The sequence below is a fragment of the Quercus robur genome, chromosome 2 (genome assembly GCF_932294415.1).
Source record: "Quercus robur chromosome 2, dhQueRobu3.1, whole genome shotgun sequence".
Classification (NCBI taxonomy): domain Eukaryota; kingdom Viridiplantae; phylum Streptophyta; class Magnoliopsida; order Fagales; family Fagaceae; genus Quercus; species Quercus robur.
In genome coordinates, this window is record NC_065535.1 from 58918455 (window position 1) to 58941109 (window position 22655).

The 22655-nt window shown below is 32.6% G+C and overlaps 1 protein-coding gene across 2 annotated transcripts; it reads right to left on the bottom strand.

Moving 5' to 3' along the window:
• Positions 1–5420: 5420 nt before the first annotated feature.
• On the bottom strand, positions 5421–13716 carry LOC126714222 (zinc finger CCCH domain-containing protein 64). 2 transcript variants are annotated; one of them, XM_050414260.1, is made up of 10 exons: positions 13585–13716; positions 13222–13495; positions 11055–11184; positions 10810–10929; positions 10470–10587; positions 9604–10052; positions 8915–9200; positions 8572–8665; positions 8076–8221; positions 6315–6972 (listed from the first exon to the last, which is right to left on the bottom strand). In XM_050414260.1, exons 1-10 carry the CDS (start codon positions 13657–13659, stop codon positions 6844–6846), a joined length of 1821 nt encoding a protein of 606 aa, XP_050270217.1. In that variant the 5' UTR covers positions 13660–13716; the 3' UTR covers positions 6315–6843. The 2 variants fall into 2 exon arrangements, with proteins under 2 accessions (XP_050270218.1, XP_050270217.1); XM_050414261.1 differs by lacking the exons at positions 6315–6972; positions 13585–13716 and adding an exon at positions 5421–5879.
• Positions 13717–22655: the final 8939 nt, after the last annotated feature.

Consider the following 22655-nt stretch of genomic DNA (forward strand, 5'->3'; position numbering starts at 1 on the left):
AGTACTTTTTGAAAAAATAACTCATTTTCTAGAAAATATTATCGCCTAAACAAACAGAGCGTAATTATAATAAAATTATTAAACATATTATTTTAGCCAATACATTGACTTAGTGATTGTTTGGATTGCGTCCAGTGTCTGGTGTTTGGTGTGTTTGGCGTTTAAACAATGTGTCATGTGTACTGTTCACTAAACCCACAAGTACTTTTTTCAAAAAAATAACTTTAAAATTAGATTCCACGGCACTATTCACACATTTAAAAATTATTTTACTATAGTATTTTTAGTTTTCAGTTTTCAGCAATAAGCAATATCTAAATAGACTCTTAATGTGATTATTATTATGCTCATATTTGGGATGAGATTATAAGATATGTCGATTTTAAATTATATATTTATAAACAATATAAGTAAATAATAAACGTATTCAAATGGCATAAGTATTAATCAGTATTAAAATATTTTATTTTTTTTTGGTCAAACTAAAACATTTAGTAAGTTATTGACTACTTTGACCATCCTCTAATATTCCTCTAATAATATTAGGAAGCAAATTATTTTATTTCATTTTTTATATATAAAATAGAAATTATATTATAAACTAATCTAAGTGTTTATATTTATATATATATATATATATGTGTGTGTGAAACTCTATCCTAAAAACTTGAATATCAGCCTTTACTCTCAAGAAGCAATTTACTTATTACTTTTTTGGATTGAAATTCAGTCATAGCTCATAAATGAATTCCCAACTTAAAAAACAAAAAAATAAAACTCATAAATGAATAATCATTACAGGGTAGATAAATATTCACTTTTTTCATGGAAATCAAAAGCTCAAGACATTTTGACTAGTTTCATATTTTATTTTACTAAGCTTAGGATATTACCACTATTCTCATGGCCAAAATCACATCATTTATACCAAGAGCCTTGTCATTTAATTAGTTAGTGTTTTTTAAAAATTTTCAACAAAAACAAAAACAATCAATATTCAAACCTCCCCTCCCACCACCGCACACCCTTGGTGCGATGGTCACTCCACAAGTATAAGTATTTATGAGATGTAGAGGGCAAGAACCGGAGTTCAAGTCTCTAGAGGAAGTTTCACACACATATACACTTAGATTAGGCTAGAGTAGAAATTCTATCTAAAAAAACCTCCCTTCCCTTAACTATCAAATTATATATATTTTTTAAATCTCATCATTTATTACTCACTGGGGGAAGGGAGGGAGGGAGGCATATATACTAATACCAAGGAAATGCACCTATTTTGTGGTTATGAAAATCACCAAATCAAAATCTGTATTAGAGGATGATAGAACAACCCCCACCCACCCATCCAAATTCTAAAAAATTAAAAATAAAAGCCATAAAAAGGTCTACACCTTACTTGGAAACACGACTATAAAATTAATTTATCGGAGGCAAACTTTTTTCTAATTTTTCATTATTTAATTACTAATCACCCCCTCCTACCAGGGATCTTTGTATTTGTGAACAATTATAAGAGCATGTTCACTATATTATAGAATGTGAAAGTGTGACAATTATCTTAGAATGTGTTTAGATGTAGCTTTTTGCTATGACTTGTTTATAATCTAAAAGAGAATATTAGGACATGGTAACACAGCTTTAAAATAACTTAGTGGAGGTAGACTCTTTTCTAGTTTTCACTACTTAAACAACTATCCATTCCCTTTCTTCAGGGACCTTGGTATTAATTTGTGACTGATTGTAGGAGCCTGTTCGCTAGATTATGGAACATGAAAGTGTGATGATTATCTTAGGTTGTGTTTGTTTCACCTATAAATTTTTTTTGAGAAAATATTTTTCCCAATTGCTGATATCTACTAGTGTGACCAAAAATGATGGTCAGACTGAATATATTTTTCAAGTTGACCATAAAATAAGAGGCATTTTAGCGTAAAATATTTTATACCCTAATTTGCAATCCTAAAATTTTACGCCCTAAAAGTCCTTCACATTCAAGGAAGAGAACTCCCCCTTCCCCTTAACGGTAACCCAACCACCCATGACCAAATCAAATTGTAAGGACCCTCCCAATTATTACACCAATATTGCTCATTGCCACACCAAGTCGTTGTTGCTCACCCAAGTAAGACTCTCTCTCTCTCTCTCTTAACCCATTGTGCCTCTGTTTCGCAACCACCACCAGTACCCCCAACAAACATGTTTTGCGACCACCACAATCACCCCAATGTTGATCTCCATTTTGCAACCACTACCAACCCCAACAAATCTATTTTCCGTGACCTTCGTTTGGCTCTCTCTCTCTCTCCTTTTTTTATTAATTTATATTTTTAGTTTGGAATGTAAAAATTTTTGTTTAGTATATATTTGCTTGAGAGTTGAGAAAATGTGGGAAAGTATTAGAAATTTTTTTTAGAGCATTTTCAAAATTTAATAATGCAACCAAACAATTAAAATGTTTTTCAAAACATTTTTTAGGTACGCAACCAAACACTTATTTTTATAAAATATTTTTAGGTAAAAAATTATTTTCAAGTGAAACAAACATTACTTTTGGAAACAACTTTTTGTTGAGGATTATTTTCTTTTATTTACTAAAAGTTGGACAAAATATCTCTCTCAAAAAAAAAAAAGTTGGACAAAATATGGTTATATTAAGAAAAAATTGAGGTCTTAAAATACTGAACATAAAAAATAAGCTTAAAAATAAGAAGTTGATGGCAAGCAGACTTAGCGTGGACTATTGTTGGATTCTTTTTGGATTTATGTCCAACACCCCCAGCTTGTTTTATCTACCTTCTGTGAGATGCTATGCACGTAACACCTGAGAGGTAAATAACTTCAATATTTTAACAGTTAAAGTGACGAGGTGGGTGGCTGGATAATAGTAAGTGTGAATCATTTTATTTTGTAAAAGTATGTATAACATTTTGTATTTTTATGCAACTGTCATTATCTATTTGTTATTGTCTTTATAAAAATATTTTAAACTGAATGACAAAACTCAACCCATGTGTATTGTATTAATTATTAACTCAAAGAGTCACACACATCCATATATATATATATATATAAATAATACACTATGTGTTCCCCACCCTCCCTTAAAAGTTACTATGGTTTTTGAGTGGAGTTGTGGTGTGTATATATATTAGAACCCCGTTCTCTCTCCCTTGTGTGTGTATGTGTGTTTGTTTCTTAAAAAAAAAAATAATAATAATACACTATGTGTCTACTTAACCAATCAAATGTTTGAAGAGTCACTAACTTTACTATTTTTTTAATCACTAACTTTATAACAAAATGTTGATATAATATGATAACAACACACATATATGTAACAAATCCTTTATATTTTCTAATTATTAAACTATATAAAGTTATATTATATTTATATTATACACGCACACATTCACACAAATAATATTATAACAAAAATAAATAAATAAATAACACACACAAACTCACACTCGCACAAATAATATATAAATTTATAATAAAAATAGATACACATAAAACTCACAAACACTTACTATTTACTCTTAAAGTCGGAGATACCAATAGTCAAATATAGAACAAAGATTCATGAGAGAGAGAGAGAGAGAGAGAGAGAGGGGGAGATCTGTGATTTATGTTATTGGTTGGTTTTGGGATGGACTAATTTGTGTTGTTTATTTATTTATATTTTTTTTATGATGACTCTTTATCATCAGACCGAGACACCAATCAGTTTTTGGTGTAAGCAGGGATTGAATCCTAGATCTCTTATACAATCATCAGAGATTTTACCAGTTAAGTTAACTGGGAGTATGCAAGATTTAAATCAGGGTGTGCAAAAGTATTTTTAAAGGAAAATTAAACTAATAAAATAATATTTTATACATATTTATTTTTTTAGGTAAATGAACCCCTAAAGCTTTAGTAATGCAGCCCCTGTTTTTAATCTGGGATAGGCCGAATGAAAATGGATCAACCATAAGTAGGGAAAGTGTAATTGACCCTTTAAATAAATAATGATTTCCTTATAAAAAAAAAAAAGAGGGCAAAGGAATATAAGTTATAACGTAGATATGAGTCCGCTAATTACCAAGCTAGGTAGAAGTCACAGGTGTGTTAACGGCTTAACGTGCTCCACCACCAACATGACAGTATTTAGATTACATAATGCTTAATTTGCGCACTGTCGTAAAGATGATGGTTTCAAGGCCAAATTCAGTGACATGCACTATGTCTATTAAAAATGAAATCAGCAATGTTGGCTCATTCTGAAGTGATATTTCCAACCAATGAAATAATGTTATTTATGCAAATGTGTAAGTCAAATTTCTAATCAGCACAAAAATTAAAAATAAAAAGCTACTGAGTGATATCACATTTGCATAAATAATAGCATTTTATTGATTAAAAGGAACAGAATGATCACTTCTGCAATTCTCATGTTGGACCTAATTATCTCTCCTATTAAACATGTAATCACTAATCAGCAATGTTGGCTCATTCCTAGACAAAATAATGCAATTTTCATTACCTACAACGCCAATCTTCACGCTTCTAATCTATAATTCGTATGGCCATCTAGTCACTACATTCATTTTTGTCTTAGCAATAAAGGAAGGAATTCTTTGGGACTCACTCAGTACCCATAAAGAGAATTACTTGACAGATAGTATAATACATTAGGTAATTTATTTCCCAATGAAATATCATTTCAAATTTTTTGAAGTTCATTACAGCAATGAAAGACCATCCGTGAATTGAATTCTTACATCTTAATATAATCAGACAACGAAGAAAACAACATGTAGATATAGACAAGCAGGCAACAAAATAAGCACCCCATATAGATTTATGGGGGGACCGTTTGAAGAGCTGGATTTAGTATGTTATTTTTGTCTCACATGGACCAACCCCACACATTCGATAAACTTTGTTGAGCATATGAAAATATGAGACAAAAGAGTCTGCGTTGTGACTTGTTAACTTGTGGGGAACACTAGGCAATTTATTCCTTCCTTTTATTATTGAAACTTATTAAGTCAGGTATTCTTAGGCTGAATACATTATTTCTTACCAAAAACCAAAATACAAACAAGACCGGTCATCTCATAGACCTTATTATAGGTTTCAAGCTTACAAGACAGCAACTTTTTTTTTTCTAGAGAACCTAATTAAGTTACTTCACAAAAAGTCTTCCCTTTTATTCTTAATTTCTTATCTATTTTGACAAAGAGCATTTTTTTATGGGCTGAATTATCAAAGAGCTCCTAACTCAATAGAATTATATATTTTTTAATTACTTTCTTTGGCAACCCTATCCAAAGATGTCGGCACGCCTATGAAAATAATAAGCTTTTCCTAGTTTTGGTCCTTATTAATTAGCCAAAACTTAGAAAAATGTAATCCTTATAAAACCCTGTATGTGTAACAAACACTCTGCTCATTAATAGAACAACAAAAACCACTGGTCTATCTTTCCTGAAAGAAACCTTCTATAAGTATGGGACCATTCCAACCACTTTTACAAACCACGTGCAAATATGCAAATTACCACTTCCACTCAATCATTGCCATCTGCCTTCTTCTTCTTCTTCTTCTTCTTCTTCTTCTTCTTTTTTTATATATAAATCTTAAATTGCTTTGTTTGCCTTTGTTAAGGCTGAAAAAGAGACATCCTTTAAATGAATATTCCTCGTGGCTGTTAGGTACTTAGGTTGGCTCCTACCAAAACTATGTCTCAAGGAACCTATCACGAGACATATTATATTATCATTATGATTTCCAGGACCCTACGAGGGTGACCCTTGGGCCCTCTCATCTTCGCTAGATCCCAAAGGCCTGGACAAACCTGGACCCGTGGTGCAATAGTGCAAATTGGTCATCTACAAGTCAAAAAGACCAGGACAGTGGCAAAGTTAAAACATATTGCAACAAAGAAGACAACATTTAATCAAAATTACACTATTTTATAGCCTCTAAATGAATTCAAGTACATGTAAGGGTAACAGCTTCGAAAAAAGAAGACAACTTTTAATCAAAACTACACTATTTAATGTCCCCTAAATGAATTGAACTACATGTAACATGTAAGGGCAACAGATTTGAAAAAAATTGAATGGACCAATGGGGGAAAAGGGGGAACTCTTCGTTGTGAAATCAATGTCAACTACAAGTCTACACAGAATACAGAGAGAGAAAGGGCCGAGTAGAACATATTCCATTAGGAAAGGCAGAACCTGTTCGGATACATGCAGGCAATGGAAACATTGATGTAAAAATAATAATAATTGCTATTTCCAGGTTGCAAAGTATGGCAGTTACTTGGTAATTTGCAGATGGCATTAGATAAAAGGTAGCATTTGTAAATATGTGGTAGACATCCAAATTCCAAATTCGAACTAAAAGCCCAATGAATAACATCCAGCACACTACAGATATTTGGGCTACATCAACTGGTCTTATCTCTTCTTTACCTTGAAACATTACATATTTTGAAGGAAAAGCAGTTTCCAAAATCTGCTGTTAAGGAGGGTACCTCTCAATTCCACTTGTTGCAAGACATGAAAGTTAGTTGGCTGGCAATCTTTATAGGGAGCAGTGGAGACTGCCTGGTGTGTGCATCTACGCTGGCAGTTTTCCACCTAGGATACCACAAAAAACCCTCAGCACTGTTGAAACGACAAATCAATATCACCCATTGATCTATGGCCTCTTGTGATCTAAAATTTAGGAAGTCAACATATATTCTGTGGTGGTTAGCATCCTTGACAACTGGTGTATAATCTCTAGAGGTACACTAGAATTACATCGGACAAAATATCAGTTCTGGCTTCTGTTACTGGAAAGTCACTTATTTGGATCAAATTCTTGAAACTGATTCTTAAAATCTTCTGCCATCTTTGTTTCCTCTTCTTTGCTTTGGGAACAATTCCTCCAATCGGCCCTGTCTGCCATGTTCAGCAAGCCTGCCAGAACCTGTGACATATACCACATGCTATAGAATTTGAAGTATTTTCCTATGACAATTCCATTGACCACGAGAATAGATTTGTTACTTTGGATAGAGAAGAGAGGGAGAAGGGGTTTTACACTTTGACCAAAGAAATTCTAGTAAAAATAAATTTATGTTAATATACATTAGCTCTTCATTTATCAGAAGATTTAAAAAAAAAAAAAAAAACACAGATATGTTGTAAAATTCTGTACTTCACTGGATTGGAGGCCAACAACAAATCACTCATTAAGATCACTAAACCAAAATATTTAAGAAAGAAAATCTAAAATCATAACAAGCACATTTAAACAAAAGCCATTACCCAAAATGTCCAACAATGTAAGGAATGACAGCTGTTTGTGAAAAGTAAGGAATTAGACACACAGTCGTCCTTATCTGATTGCATCTTGTCATACAACATAATAATTCTGAAGCTGACATTACATCTAAAAAGTTACACAATTCTGTGCTAGTATTATTTCTTAAATATAAATTCTTGCCAAGAACCACATCCAGACTGTATAGTAGCTTGGACCAAAAACAAAAAAAAACACACAAAACAAAAAACAAAACCAGACAAGAACAAAAACAAATAAGGAATCCATAATAGCCATAACAAAATTTTACAACATAATGCTCACAATTTTTTCCTTCAAGACATGCATGGTTTCTCCCCATTTTTGTCATGACTAAAAAGGATCTGTCAGAGCACAAAAGGTGAAATATGATTCATTTGGTGCATATATGTGTCTAGAAACCACTCTAAATCCAGCTTGCCTATTGAAAGTTTGCCGTTGGCTACAAACCAAATCCTAGTCGTCTCATGTTAATATCACTAATGAAAATGAGAAAGAACCCCAAAACCAGACAGATGTTGTAAAAAAGCCCTTGGATAGTTAATGGTATGGCTCAGGAATATTATGAGGTGCACAGAAAAATCAGAGACATCCACATCAAAAATAAAATACTGAAATTTATTAGTCAATTTCCAAATATTGGAAAATTCTATCTTTTGAGGAAAATATGAGGATAAAAATTATGCATACTTTGAACCAATACACATAAAAGAAAGCAGGCAGCTTACCTCACGTCCAAACTGAGCAGGAAATCTCTCATTTTCCTCAACCAGATGTGAAAATATTGTACCATCAGGGAGTTCAACATAGAAGAAGCTAAAATTCTTATCAAACTGTGTCCTCAACACTTTTCTTCCATCAGAATTCTCATTCTCTGCAATCAGAGAACAACAGAATTACGATACAGTGAATGCCAAGAACTTTGCACGTACAAGTCAGCCATGTTGGGCAAGGTAAAATTGATAGGGCAGGTAGACAGAAAATGAGAAAACGCAATTTTTTGGAATTTGACATATCTACCTCTCTGTATATCTGACTATCTATATATCTATCTATACACACAAAAGCAAGAATTAAACATTTACATCATCTGCAGACAATATATTGGGGCGCAGCACAAACAAGGTTGCAGCAGAAAAATCAGGCATATGGGGGATTTGAAGCATCCAGGGCAGTATTCATAAGCCAATTGGCACAACAAAACACTTGAAAATTAAAACTTACTTCTCAAGGCCACAAATTTAAAGCCCAATTTTTCAGCAGCTAAATTAAATATATCTTGAACAGCAGCAGCTCTGGATGATGGAACAGGAATAGCCTACAAAAAGAACATGTGGAATAAGTAAAATACCCCCAGAGAAAACTGAGAAAAAATTATTTTTTTTAAAAAGTTCATATTCTACGGTTCAGCCTAACTAAAATCTTTCAGTTGTGGAAACAACAAGAGTGACTTGTGACACTTGTCATACATGAAAAAATTTGGAAGGGGTAGGTGATTGTCAGCAATTCCCAAGTCTTAACACATTATGCATCTAATAAAGAAACTTGCAAAAGATATATATTTTACCTGAAGATTAGCATGAGTACTACGTTTTGAAACCCACTCAAAGAAAACAACTGATTTCCCTTGATTCTTATAATAACTCTTGAGACTATTCTGGAACCTACCAAGCTCAATTTCAGTTTCTGGTGGTAGCAAAACAGTATTGGGTAAATGCTCAACAGGTATTATCAGGATATGATCTTGAACAAGCGGGCCTTTAGCCAGTGCACAGTAAAAGTACTCTCCTATGCTGACAATTAGATGTGACTCTATGTTTGGGCTGGACAAACAAAACCAGCACTCCCTTGACCTGTAATTCAGTTGCAAAATAGATAGTTAATACAAGAATCTGATCATTTTATAAGAATGAATACTGTGGCATCAAAAGAACATACACATATTATATATATAGCACATGTTAGAGTTATGTCTCGTTAGTTATTTATATTAGCATGTTAATAAGGCTATTTTTGTAATCATGCTATAAACCCTAATATAAAATATATGCTAAGTTGTGGGCTTGACTGATTATGACCTTTTTTTCTGTCTCTCTCTATTCTTCTCTTCATTGTTCTTCTCACTTAACCCTCAATCTTCATATTTTACATCTCTAACTACACATAATATGTGTGCGCGTGTTTAACAAGCCAATCAACTTTTGTTTTATAACAAAACTAATGACTCAAACATCTTCACAAAACAAAAAGACCAACCTGTTGCTAGCATTCTCAGATCCTCGTTTCTTGTGAGAATAACTCTCACCTTCATCCTGCAGGCTGTGCTTAAAGTTGCAATTTGGACCCCTTTCACATCTTCCTTTGTTAAGAAAATCAAAACAGACACCTCTCAGAGATTGTTCCCTTGCATTCTCATCATGTTGAAAGTTGCATTTGTCCCCCCGTGGACAAGAACCAGAAGATACAAATTTAAAACACAGCCTATCACCATCTCCAGCTCCATATTTCTGCCGTTTTTGTGAGACATCATATCTCCAATATTGTGAGTCAGCATCACTATCACTAGGCCTTTTTGTCGCTTCTTTGGCAAAAACAGTTTGGTCTGCATATGTATATGGAGATAAGGTAGTATTTAGGGGCTTCGTGCTAATCTCAACAGCTGACATGGTAGATGCTGGAGTGGGAGAAATCGCATGAATAAATTTCTGTGGACCAAGTTTGCAATCAACATTTTTCAGAGTAAAGTATGATAAGTAATTATTAAAGTGCAGTATCTAGAAATCATAAGTAAGATATAAATGCAAGTGATGTTAAAATTGTCCTCAGGAGTAGTCAAGTGCTTAGCTACATGACGGCCATCTCTGCGAAGCATATCATACTTAGTCCATACACAAGTCCAATGCAATCTCTTTCCAAAGTAGTTTTAGTTGAAAATTTCAGTATTAATGAAACAATGATGGATAGTCGATTAAGACTTTATGTTGACAAAGGTGAATAAATAAATAAATTGATAAGAGTTTAAATGGTGGGAAAAACTCAACAGAAACAGTTTGAAATTAATAAGATTACGGCGGCAAAAGAATTAATGAACACTTTCAAAAATTATGATGAGAAAATCATACCTGCTTTTCTTTATTGGCAACAGAAGCAAGACCCAAGAAGCGAGTCACATGCACAGCATCAACATTGGAGTAAGGTTCACGAGCGTAGAATATACCTTTAGTACCTGCAATGTGATAGCTACCACAGAAGACAAACTTCAATATAAAAACAACATAACTTTATTTGATACAAACACAATATTATAATACAACCTGCAGCCCAGAAAGCAGCTAATAAAATGTGTAGCATGCTGGGAAACACATACCAAAGAGGAATATCTATGCAATGGAGTACAACTAATTTTGATTCTACATTTATGTACAATGATCAATCATGCAATAATGCCCAAGCATCACATACCGTGGTTTAATCTCTGCTGCTAACTCTGCTATGGTAGAATCACTTCCAGGTGAATCCAAAAACCCATGGGGAAGATCAGATGTAGATGCTCTGTTTGTGACCCCGCTTGGCCATTCATTAGTGGTAAGTGATTAAGGAAATCAACTAAACAGACCACACATTAAAAATTCAGCGCACAATACTCAGCATTACATATAAAATAATTAACTAAAGAATGGTTCTCATTCATAGCAGGGCAAGGATATGTTAGGAACAAGTCAAATATTCCAGGATCCTCGGCTATAGCTCGCAATGCATCCACATCATCTTGAGTGTATGTTCCAAATTGTTGACCATCCGACAAATGCCTACCAGATAAATACGCCACAGATAACCCTATAAATGAATGAAGTAAATCAGGTAATAATAAAGTTAATACAAAATTGCCACCATTTTATCTGTTAAAAAAAACCCGATAATTGGAAGTCAAACATATCATCAAATGACAATCTTCTTCATTAAGATTATCAAAAATCCACAAAGCAATTAGCTTGTCATTTCTATCCTAAGTCATGCTATATAACACCTTTTTAACCAGACTAGTTCGATCATAACTCATAAGCAATAACTAAATTTCTGACCAAAACAAATTAATTTTCCATGTTATACCATATTCTTTTTTCCTCTAAACTATAACTATCATATATTCTTTTTGGCTGCTAAAAACACTTTTGAAAGAAAAAAAAAAAATATATATATATATATATATATATATATTTAGCCTAAAAAAGATAAAATATGGATAAATTTGACCACATTACAGTTGCAGTACTGTGTGGTGATATGGTGACTGATACTTTATTAATTTATCAAACCTAGCAAAATCTTAAATCACATGATTTATGTAATAGCATTGTGAATTGTTTAAATCACTTGGTGACTCATGTGAGTAAAAATTTAAATTTACGCTGTAGGGATAAGGGGCCCAAGAATATATGTTGGGCCTTGGGCCTTGTATGAAGACGCTTAGTGGTCCGAAGACAGATAAACAGTAATAAAGATGTAAGACTCAGAATTCCATGAGCAAGCTACGAATGAGAGGGCTGGGGAAGGTAGGCCGAGGAGGAATATCTCCTCGGTTAAACAAAGCAGAGATCAGAAAGTGTGTTCTGTCATCTAGAGTGACATTTCAGGAAGTTCTATTGATAAGGATATGTATTATGAACGTACAGGACAAATAGAAACTAGGAAATATCTAAGGAAAAGCTGTTACCACCACATTGAATGCTCTGCAGCTAACTCTCTGGCCGCATTATTGAGGAAGTGATACCTGAACAGTAGTTTTCAACCTTACAGCTACTCCCCAAAGATCAACACTAACAATCTAATCTACACATGGAGGGTAGAGATGAAAGAAAAAAGATAGTATAAAATAGAAGGGCGGCCCTGAGAGAGTGGGATCGGAAATTTAAGAGAAGAATACTGTAGCACTAAGAACTGTACTTGTAATCAAATTCAAGAAATATATACAATAACTGATCTCCTCAGACTGTGCTGAGGACAGTTTTTCTTAAGATAAAACTAGTCTATCTTTGCTTTCTTGCCATCTGAATCCATTATACTCGTTAGAACCTAGTTTTCCAACCCACTCTCTACAAATTCACTGTATTGGGCTCCTTAGATCTAGATCCTTTTACCTTTTGGGCTTAGGACTCAAACCGTGTCCTTACACATGCTATTGGGGATCTGATCACTACGTATTGGATTAGAAGAGATTCCTTAAAAGCAGTTTCAAGGAAACCTTTGTCTATAACTTCATTTCTGACAAAAAATTAATTAATTTACACATTATCCAAATCCTTTTTCTTATATTTCTTTTAAAATATAACTACAAAAATTTATAAAAATAATTACTACATTGAATTTGTAACCCAGCAAAGCTTGTTAGAATTATAAATGTGAGAGAGAAGAGAGTGAAATGGAAAGTGGAAGTGAAATAAAAGTGGTTTAATCTAACAGCCTAGATCATGAACATAAAACCCTGAACAAAAATTTATTATAGAGTAGACTAAACTTTGTACCAATCCTATGATGGGTTTAGTTAGGGCATACATTAATGATTAATATTTTTATGGGAAATTAAAAAAACTATTAAAAAAAAAGTTACTGTTTCATTTCCCTATTAAAAAAATTTCTAAAATGGTTTACTCATGTATGTACTAGGGCATTTATTAGCAAAACCCTTCTATGATTTCTTTACTTACATTACAAGTTAGGTTACTACATTTAGTCTCGTGATTAGTGTGCTTGCACTACAAGTAAATCCTAGTACAGTGGGCATTGAAATATTTAAGAAGTTGAAGTAACTAAAACGACTATAATAAGAATAGAAATAATTGCAAAAATACACATTAAAGAAAATATGGAGAGTACCATAGAGATTGAACTTGCCACTGCCTTTTAACCAGAACAAGTTTTGGCAAACCTTGAGACCGTCCATCTTGAAGCCAAGGTTCGCCGAGTCCTTCGAAGCCGATAAGAGGTGTTTAGCGGCGCCGATTCCATAGTCGCCGATGAAGTATGTGGGCAGAGGGACTTGGGAGCGGCCTTCAATGTAGTCGGTTAGCTCGCCGAGCTGCTCCGGTGAGTCAGGGAAGAACTGGCCAACGCAAATTAGGGCATCGAATGGCCCAGCCGCTTTGTTTACCTGATGAGAGAAAAAAGTGAACTGAGAAATGAATGGGAGCCAATAAACCCTAGATATATGTAAATGCTTAGAGAGAGAGAGAGAGAGACCGATGAGACTCGCTTGAAGAGCTGGTTGAGGCGGCCGAGAACGTCGCCACAGAGCAGAATTCTTGGGGGAGCCATGTGCGTTTGCGCGAGAGAGAGAGAGGGGTCTGGACTGTGAACTCTGAAATCTGATGCTTGAAGTTGAAGTTGAAGATGAAAGAGTCCGTGGGCTGAAATGTTTGGAAATGGGCCATACCGGGCCTGGCCCAGGCCCGTTATTACCCTTGGACTTTTGGGGTGAATGATGAAGAGAAAAATTTTGTTAATCTTGTGTATTGGTTGAGAAATCCCATATTTGTTTGTGGAAGAGATAAATTTTGTTGATCTCTTGGGCTATCAAAGTTTTCCTCTAAATCGGATTAAAGAAATCTCCTTCAATGTATTACAGGTAATAGATGAATTGATTGTTTGTGTGTGTATAATTCATCGAAACAAATCACCTGATTTTTAAAAAAATCGTATGATTGTACAAAAAAATAAAAATACAAGTGAATAGCAACTAAATTGCATTAACTTTATTTTAAATTGGTTTTAAGAAAAATATTTGTCTAATTTACAATGTATTGGAGAGAAAGAATTAGAGTTCAAACCATAAATACACCACAAAAAATACCATTATCATTAAACTTCAGTTCTTTTTAATTGTTCAGAGGAAGAAGTGAGAGAAGTAATCGGTCTGTGCATATAATGGAAAAATGAAAAGAAAGAGAAAAAGAGAGAGAATTCTAACCACTATTTTTCAAGAGACATCTTCTCAACATTTAATTTCTTTCATTCACCAATCACTAACTTATTAACAAACTTATTTGTTAACGAAAAAAAACAAACTTATTAACAAACAAACAAACAAAAAATTAGAAATATTTGCCAACAAATATAGGTTAACGTTTCCTTTATTTGGCATGGTATACATTTGAAAATTATTCATCAGCTGGTTGAGGCTGGACTAATGGTTCTTTACGTTCTTAGAGCATTCGCAACAAAGGTGTCAAACCCACTCAAAAGTTATTTTTAGCATCTTAAACTACAAAAATCATGTTCCATCAAAGATGTCATATTTTAAAAAATTTGACATCCTACTACAGTAAACTCTCACTCAGTGGCGGAGCCACGTTGAGGCCAAGGGAGGCCTTGCCCGCAACCCCCCCCAAAAAAAAAAAAAATTTGAAAAAAAAAAATAGATATACAATCTATGAGTCGTCCAAACCAAATTTGAAAAATTTTAAGCAATAGATATGCTTTGGGGCCCCCCATATCCCGGTTAAATTTGTTTCTATATTTAAACAATCCTAAAATTACATATAACTTTCATTTAAATAGGTTCTAATTCTATTTAAAAACATCTAATAGTGATAAATGTATTATATCAAAAATTTACAATATATCTTTCTCAAATTTTTTTTATTTTTTAAATTGCAAGAACCAAACATTCACATACTTACAATAAACATACAGATATTTTAACAATCATCTCACAAAATAAAAGAGGAAAAAAGGGGGTTTCTAGCTTTTCATCCATCGCCGCAAGTCCGCAAGAATCTCATTCCAACATACCTAAAGCAATAGAACAACATACACATGATGCAACAATGACAACCATAACAAGTGAGTCTTCACACTTTTCTCAGCCTCTAGCATCCTAATCTGATCTACTCCTTTTTTTCTTTTCTTTTTTTCTGTTTTTCTTTTCATTACTTCTTTGGTTCTTCCATTGTTTACGAAGTAGAGTACTAGAGTGTTACATTTTGCTTTACCAAGAAACATTTATCAATTGCTTGTTGCCTCTACCATGTGTATGGTTGAAACTTGAAGTTTTCAAAAGCGATTGATAATCCCCACCCAAGTTAAGTATGGGCCATATAATTTTTCCTTTTCATCCTTATTTGTTGTTAAAGTATTTTATATTATATAACATTATGAATGAATATAATGTACTACAGTATATCATATCTAAAATAATACTTAAACATTTAATTAGTTGTATTTAATAAGGTTTTTTATACATTAAAATTTTTTATGAGCATTTTAGACATTGAAATTTGAAAACAAAAAATGTCTACTATTGGTATTTGTTGAATCTTAGTCATTATACTTAGTGGGTTATAATTTAATTGATAATATGCGCAAAGTTAATAATCATTAATTTATTCTTCAAAAGAAAGAAAGATAATAATTCAGAAAATAATACACTTTTAGGATTTGATGTAAAAACTTTGACATGAAATAAGTGTTCTTCTAAATTTGTAGGGATTGAACCAGAATAGTATCATTTTTTATCATCAATGGTGGAACTTGAAGAGATTAATTTTAAAGCTCAAATTATTTAATTATTATCTCATATCTTATTCGGCCCCAAAGATAAATTTCTAGCTCCACCACTAAGCTTACTGTAGCAACTTGTTATTATTTTTTAATAATTTTGCGGTGATTGTTTTTTATTATTTTAATGAATTGTTTATATTATTATAAATGAAATGGTAAAAAAAAATTGAATCTTTGATGTGGGATGAACTGTAAAGTGAATTGTTAAAATTGATAATGTAGGTTTTTGAGTTGCTAAATACTATATTTTTTAAGATCCTTGATATGAATGCCGGTTTTATTTTCAACTCAAAATGTTATTTTTGTAATGGCTGCATGGAAGAGTGTTAGCCCAAAGTTAAATTAAGTCTACATTGTTCTCTGTAACATCTTTTAGAGTGTTACAATAATTTCACAATATTATTAAATTAGCATACCAATTCACACATGGATCCATTGCGATCTCCAATTTAATTTTTTTTAATGACATGACATGTTACGTTGGAATGTTGTGAAACTATAACAAATTTTTGTCATGTTTATAGCATTACTTTTAATCAATCATACCCCACATTTATTCTAATGCTTAACAAGGCGATACGTTTCCTTAAAATATCCAACACCAACTTAAAAAGAGACTTTCATAATGTTCATCGCATTCCATTACAATTAAGGTCTATTACCTACGGTTTCCCTGCATCAAACCCACATAAGGTTTGACTCGAAACTCATCATCACTTTTTTTCTCTTATCTCATGCATTCGACATATACATTCTCTCTCAAAATATATGATTCCACACTTTTCTTTTTAGGACATGTTATCCCTAACTAGGGCCAACTCAATGCAGTTTGAGGCATAAGGTAGTAACTTTAATGGGCTTTTTATATTTAAATATCACTTAAATAATTTTTAGTTAATTTTCTAAATTATATATTTTTAATACATTATTCTTACTTTTTGATATGATTAATTTACTTAATGGTGATTGAGCTAGCTTTCTATTGATCCTTTTTTCTTTTTTTTTTGGGAAAAATGATAAAATTTCTAAATTTTACTACCAATGGGATGATAAATGTGATTTGTGACACTTCAACAAGATAATAAATAAGTATCTGATTGTAAGAGACCTCGACAAAAGCGTCCCTCAAAAAAGATATTCGGGTACCTTTTAGGGCACCTCTCTTTTTGGTAAGTGGTATGGAATCGCCACTTATTTTTTTATACAAAAAAATAAGAAAAACTAAATATATACAAATACATGACTGAACTGTTATCTTCATTGATTGAATAAAAGAAATTACATATCCTGAAAATTTTTTAAATTACATAGCTTTGGGTCCTAGTTACAATCTACCAAATATTTACATGGCTTGTTGTCCTGGTTACATTCTTCCCAAAACAAACAGAGACAAGGCTAGATCTACTTTACCAAAGACCTAAATCCAGAGGCTATGTTACGGAATAGGAAGGTGTTAAGCACCCATTCCGCCTAGACAAAGTCTGATCTTCTAGACTCTCTTGACCAATGTACTTTCTTATGCATGTCATGAATGATATGTTGAACATGTGAATGAAAAATTAAATCACACAAATTTATTTATGAATGAAGTCACTTCTTTGGTTTTAAAAAAAAAAAAATCAGATATGATTTAATGATTAAGAAAATGATTTTGATTTGTCAAAATATTAGATATGTTTTGTAGTATTAAAAAAAAGTGATTTTTGATGACAAAAATTTAGATATGTTTTGTTATATGTAAAAAAGTGATTTTTGATGACAAAAATTCAGATTTGTTTTGTTATTGTAGACACTCAATTTTGCACCCATGATTTAATCAAAGAAGATGATTGGAGTGACCATCCATGTACCCAAAAAATAAAAAAATAAAAATCATTCTTGCATCACATGCATCATTTTGTTTTTGTATAAAGAAAAATAAGCGGCGACTTCATACTACTTACCTAAAAAGAAAGATGCCCTAAAAGGTACCCGAATATATTTTTTTGAGGGACACTTCTCTCACAGTTATATGTTTTACAAAGAATGAAAAAGATTTTTTAAGAAGAGAGTTTCACTCATAATCCAAATTTATGCAATCATGAATTAAAATAAACACAAACACAATAATACACAATCTCTTTCTTTATTTCAACAATTTGCATGTATTAAGAAAATCAAATTTGCATCTTAAGATAGATGTAAATTAGTTTTAATTTGAGAAAAATTTAGATATGCATCTCATAAAGATGCATATCTCTTTTTGCTTGAGAAAACTCATATCTACATCTAAGGAAGATGTAGACCTGTTTTTATATTGAGAAAAACTTAGATCTACATCTTATAAAGATGCAGATCTGTTTTTATATTGAGAAAAATTCAGATCTACATCTTATAAAGATGCAGATTTATTTTGTTTTATTGAGAAAAATTCAAATCTACATCTTATAAAGATGCAGATCTGTTTTTACATTGAGAAAAATTCAGATCTACATCTTATAAAGATGCATATCTGTTTTGTTTTAAGAAAAATAATAGTACACATGCAGATTTATTGAGATTCAAGAAAAAGATTATAACAATCGCATAAAAAACATTCATGCTTTAACAAAACAACAATTTACAATTCATGTTATGGATATTTGAAAAAGAAAGAGATATAACATGCATCATCACATCACAAGAAAAAGGGTGAAGGAAATAGCCTCTTACATTAGCACACTTTGTTCTTGAGAGAATGTTCTAGGGTTCAAAAGAATTTGCTCAATTATCTTTGAAACTTAAAAACCCTAATTTAAGTAGCAACACTCAAAGAGGGAATCAAAAAATATGGGTAGTTTGAGAGTAAAAAACGTATGCCTCTCAGAGCATAGAAAAAAAGTGCTGAATTTATGGGGTCCAGTCTCTATTTATAAAGGCTAGAAGACTCTAAAAAATAGGTACGGACGATTAGGGTTTTAATCTGGACACATCCTTTTACGAAAAGATCGAAAAGGGTATGCATAATTGTCACCTGAAGGCCGTTGGGCCAAAGCCCACATCAGGGAAATTCAACCCTTTTAGAGTGCCGTTCGGCACTCCAAAAGTGCCGAGTTGGCCTTATAGCTCCAAATGCACTTTCGTGTTCGGGTGCTATTTGGACTATTCTTCTAGGGTTTTTTGGCCGGTCCTTGTACCTAGATGTGTTTTCATCCTCCACCTATGATTTTTCATCTCCTTTTTGGATAATTCAGGATATTTAAGGACAATTATCTTATAGATAAATACCCTAAAATCAATCTTGATAAAGTTCAGATTATCCACAGTTTTATTGTTATCCAATTATCCCTTTTATTCTCATGCATGCATCCTTATTTTAAACACTAATTATCAACCAATCACAAAATTATTTAATTAATTTTAATTTTTTAACCAGTTAGAATTAATTTAAATTGATCATGTGTGGTCGATTTTACCTAGATACAATGCATGTTGACCGTGCAAACTTGATCATGCGATATCTTTCGATCCGGTAATCTGATTTGATAACTGGAAACACCGCTGCGACCGTTAGAATCTCAAGATCATTTTTATGATATGCAATAAATGAATTAATGCATGCAATGCAAAGACAAAATGATGCATGTAATGCAAGAACAAATTAATGTACCCCAAAAATCATAATTGCATTACATGCATTAATTTGTTCTTGCTTTACATGCATCATTTTGTCTTTGCATTGCATGCATTAATTCATTTATTGCATATCATAAAAATGATCTTGAGATTCTAACGGTCGCAGCGGTGTTTCCAGTTATCAAATCAGATTACCGGATCGAAAGATATCGCATGATCAAGTTTGCACGGTCAACATGCATTGTATCTAGGTAAAATCGACCACACATGATCAATTTAAATTAATTCTAACTGGTTAAAAAATTAAAATTAATTAAATAATTTTGTGATTGGTTGATAATTAGTGTTTAAAATAAGGATGCATGCATGAGAATAAATTCAAGTCATTCTCGTTGATTAAATTATGAGTGCAAAATTAAGTGTCTACACTGATTCACTTCTTGTGATTGATATACATCAATTTGTAAACTCTAGGCTAAATTACAAATTTTACTCTTTAAATTTGGCTTAAATTTATTTTAGTTATTTAACCTTACTTTCATTCAATTAAATCATCTAGGTTTCAAATTTATTCAATTTAAGTTTTATGTTCAATTTCAATAAAAAATTTCCTTAAATTTTTTTTTTTAGATTTTTTATGTAAGATTTTTTTTTCCAAATTTTTTATTCGTTAATTGCATACTTAGAGTCCGTTTGAATACAGCTTATTTTGTTGAAAAATGAAAACACTGTAGCAAAATAATTATTAAATGTGTTGTAGAGGTAAAGTCTCCAGATCATACAATGAGCCTTGGGCCCCATATAAAATTTGACCACGTCCGAGGAGAAGGTGTGGGTACCAAAAGGGCTCCCGGCCCAATTCTTATGGGCCCAAAATTGTTTAAAAGACAGTCCGAGGAGAAATGTCTCCTCGGACGTACCAAATGTAGCTCGAACACGCACTCTGCCAGATACAAGGATTCACTCCAACGAGTATTATTAACAGGGATGAGTCCCACAAACCCGTAAGAGGGAGGAAAGTGTAGAATGCCAAGGGAGAGGTTACAACTGCCACATTAAATGCATGACAGCTACTTTTCCAGCCGCATTAATGTGGAGAGGACTTGTGAACAGTATTACCTTAGCTACCACAACTCAAAGAAACATGGGAGAGATGTCCAATGGGATGGACACTCAAGTGAAGGTCCAGATGACCAACAAGTGTAAGGTCCTGATGACTTCAAGAGGGGTATATAAGAGGGGGGAGTCCCCATGAAGGAGGGGACCGGAAAAAAGAATAACTTTGAACAGAGAAAGAGGGTGAGAACCATAGCCTTTGAGCAGGGACAGAGATAAATCTCCTACGTCTCCTTGGACCGTATATCTAATGGACATGAAGGAGATTTTCTTATTTTTAATTGTTGTATGACCCAATGTTAACTAGTACACACTTTGTTAGGGCATAGTTCTGTAATCCACTCTCTATAAATTCATTGTTTTGGGCTCCTTAGGCCAGAACCCCATACCTGTTGGGCCTGAGGCTCGAATTGTGACCCTACATGTGTGAATAATGCCGTGTGACCAATTTTTAAATTTTTTTTTAAATAAAGTGGTTGTGGGTCCCGTAAATAGTGCATGGTGGAAAAGTCAAAAATCACGGCTAAAAAAAAAAAAAAAAAAAAAAAAAGAGAGGAAACGTGAAAACTCAAAACGCAGATGTAGGATAATTCCTATCTAAACAAACACTTAATGACAAGTTTTTAACATAATTGGATGAAAAACCTAAATTGAATAAAATTGAAACTTAAATGACTAAATTGAGTGAAAATAAAATTTGAAGATTAAAATGAATTTCAGTCAAATTTAAATAGTAAAATTTGTAATTTCACCTAAAATCTATTATATATATATATATATATATATATATATGTTAAAATTTGTATTATTTCTAACACTATCCAATTGTTTGAATTTTCTTAAGAGTGAAAAAAGATATACACTATTCACTTTGTTTTATTTATATAAAAGAACACTTAATGGTCTCCATATTTTGAAAACTTTCTCTAGTAAGGGCCCTAGGACATGGCCTAGGTAGCCTAAGCCTAGGGTTAGTCCTGTCCCTAACTTTCGAACACTATTTTCTCTCGAAATTTAGAGGCTATTTGGGTAAGCAATTTCCACAACTCAATTCTCAGTTTCCATAACTCATAACTCAAAAATGGTGGGACCCATAGCAAAAAGGTTGTTTGGCCAAACGATAACTCTGTTTCCATCACTCAATTCTTTGATTTTTGAGTTATGAGTTATGGAAACTGAAAACAACAAAAGGCTGTTTTCAGTTTCCATAACTCATAACTCAATGGCATTTTCGTAAATAAACACACATGAGGGACCCACAGCCGCAACTTTTGACCACCTTTTGACTTTTTTTTTTTTTTTTTTTTTTTTTTTTTTTTTTTTTTTTTTTTTTTTTTTCTGGGTTGGCGTTGGCTGTTCGTACCTTTTTTTTTTTTTTACTGGTTCGTCTGTTCTGTTCTGTTCTATTCTTTTTTATTTTTTTTTCTTTGGTACCTAGACTCACCAAACTTAGTGGAAAAAAAAAAAAAAAAAAAAAAAAAAAAAAAAACCCAGACCGAACAGCCAACTCAGGAGGAAAAAAAAAAAAAAAGAAGTTGCTAGTGGAAAAAAAAAAAAAAAAAAAGCTGCACTGTGACAGGTGTGGGTCCTCCAAATAGTGTGAAAAATAGTGAGTGATGGAAACTGAGTGATAAAGGCAAACGGATGTGAAAAATTGAGTGATGAGTGATGAGTTATGAGTAATGAGTGATGAGTGATGAGTGATGGAAATTGAATGACGGAAATTGAGTGACGAAAAAAGCTTATCCAAACAGGCCCTTATATGCCTAACCTTGAGGTGTGTGGTGTTGTGGGGACAAGAGATGAAAATGAGTAGAGAAATGTGTCAATATGGTTGGAGAAATGATGAAAATACCGTGACAGTTTAAAAAAAACAAAGCAATGATATTTTGGACCGTATATGACTTCTTTTTTTTTTTTTTTAATCAAGATAATTCTACAGTAAAGAGAGATGATTTAAACCTCAGCGTCCATGTTTAAAATATGAGAAAGTGTCGGTCAAGATAAAAAAATTCTTGGAAACTTTTACCTTTCTGTAAATT

What these genes read in the sequence shown, in the direction of transcription:
- LOC126714222 (XM_050414260.1), bottom strand. Translation starts at nt 13,659, where the DNA reads ATGGCTCCCCCAAGAATTCTGCTCTGTGGCGACGTTCTCGGCCGCCTC. An exon ending in TCTGAGAATGCTAGCAACAG is followed by an intron (nt 9,201 to 9,603) that starts GTTGGTCTTTTT and finishes ACTGAATTACAG; the next exon opens with GTCAAGGGAGTGCTGGTTTT. An exon ending in CTGCTCAGTTTGGACGTGAG is followed by an intron (nt 6,973 to 8,075) that starts GTAAGCTGCCTG and finishes TATATGTCACAG; the next exon opens with GTTCTGGCAGGCTTGCTGAA.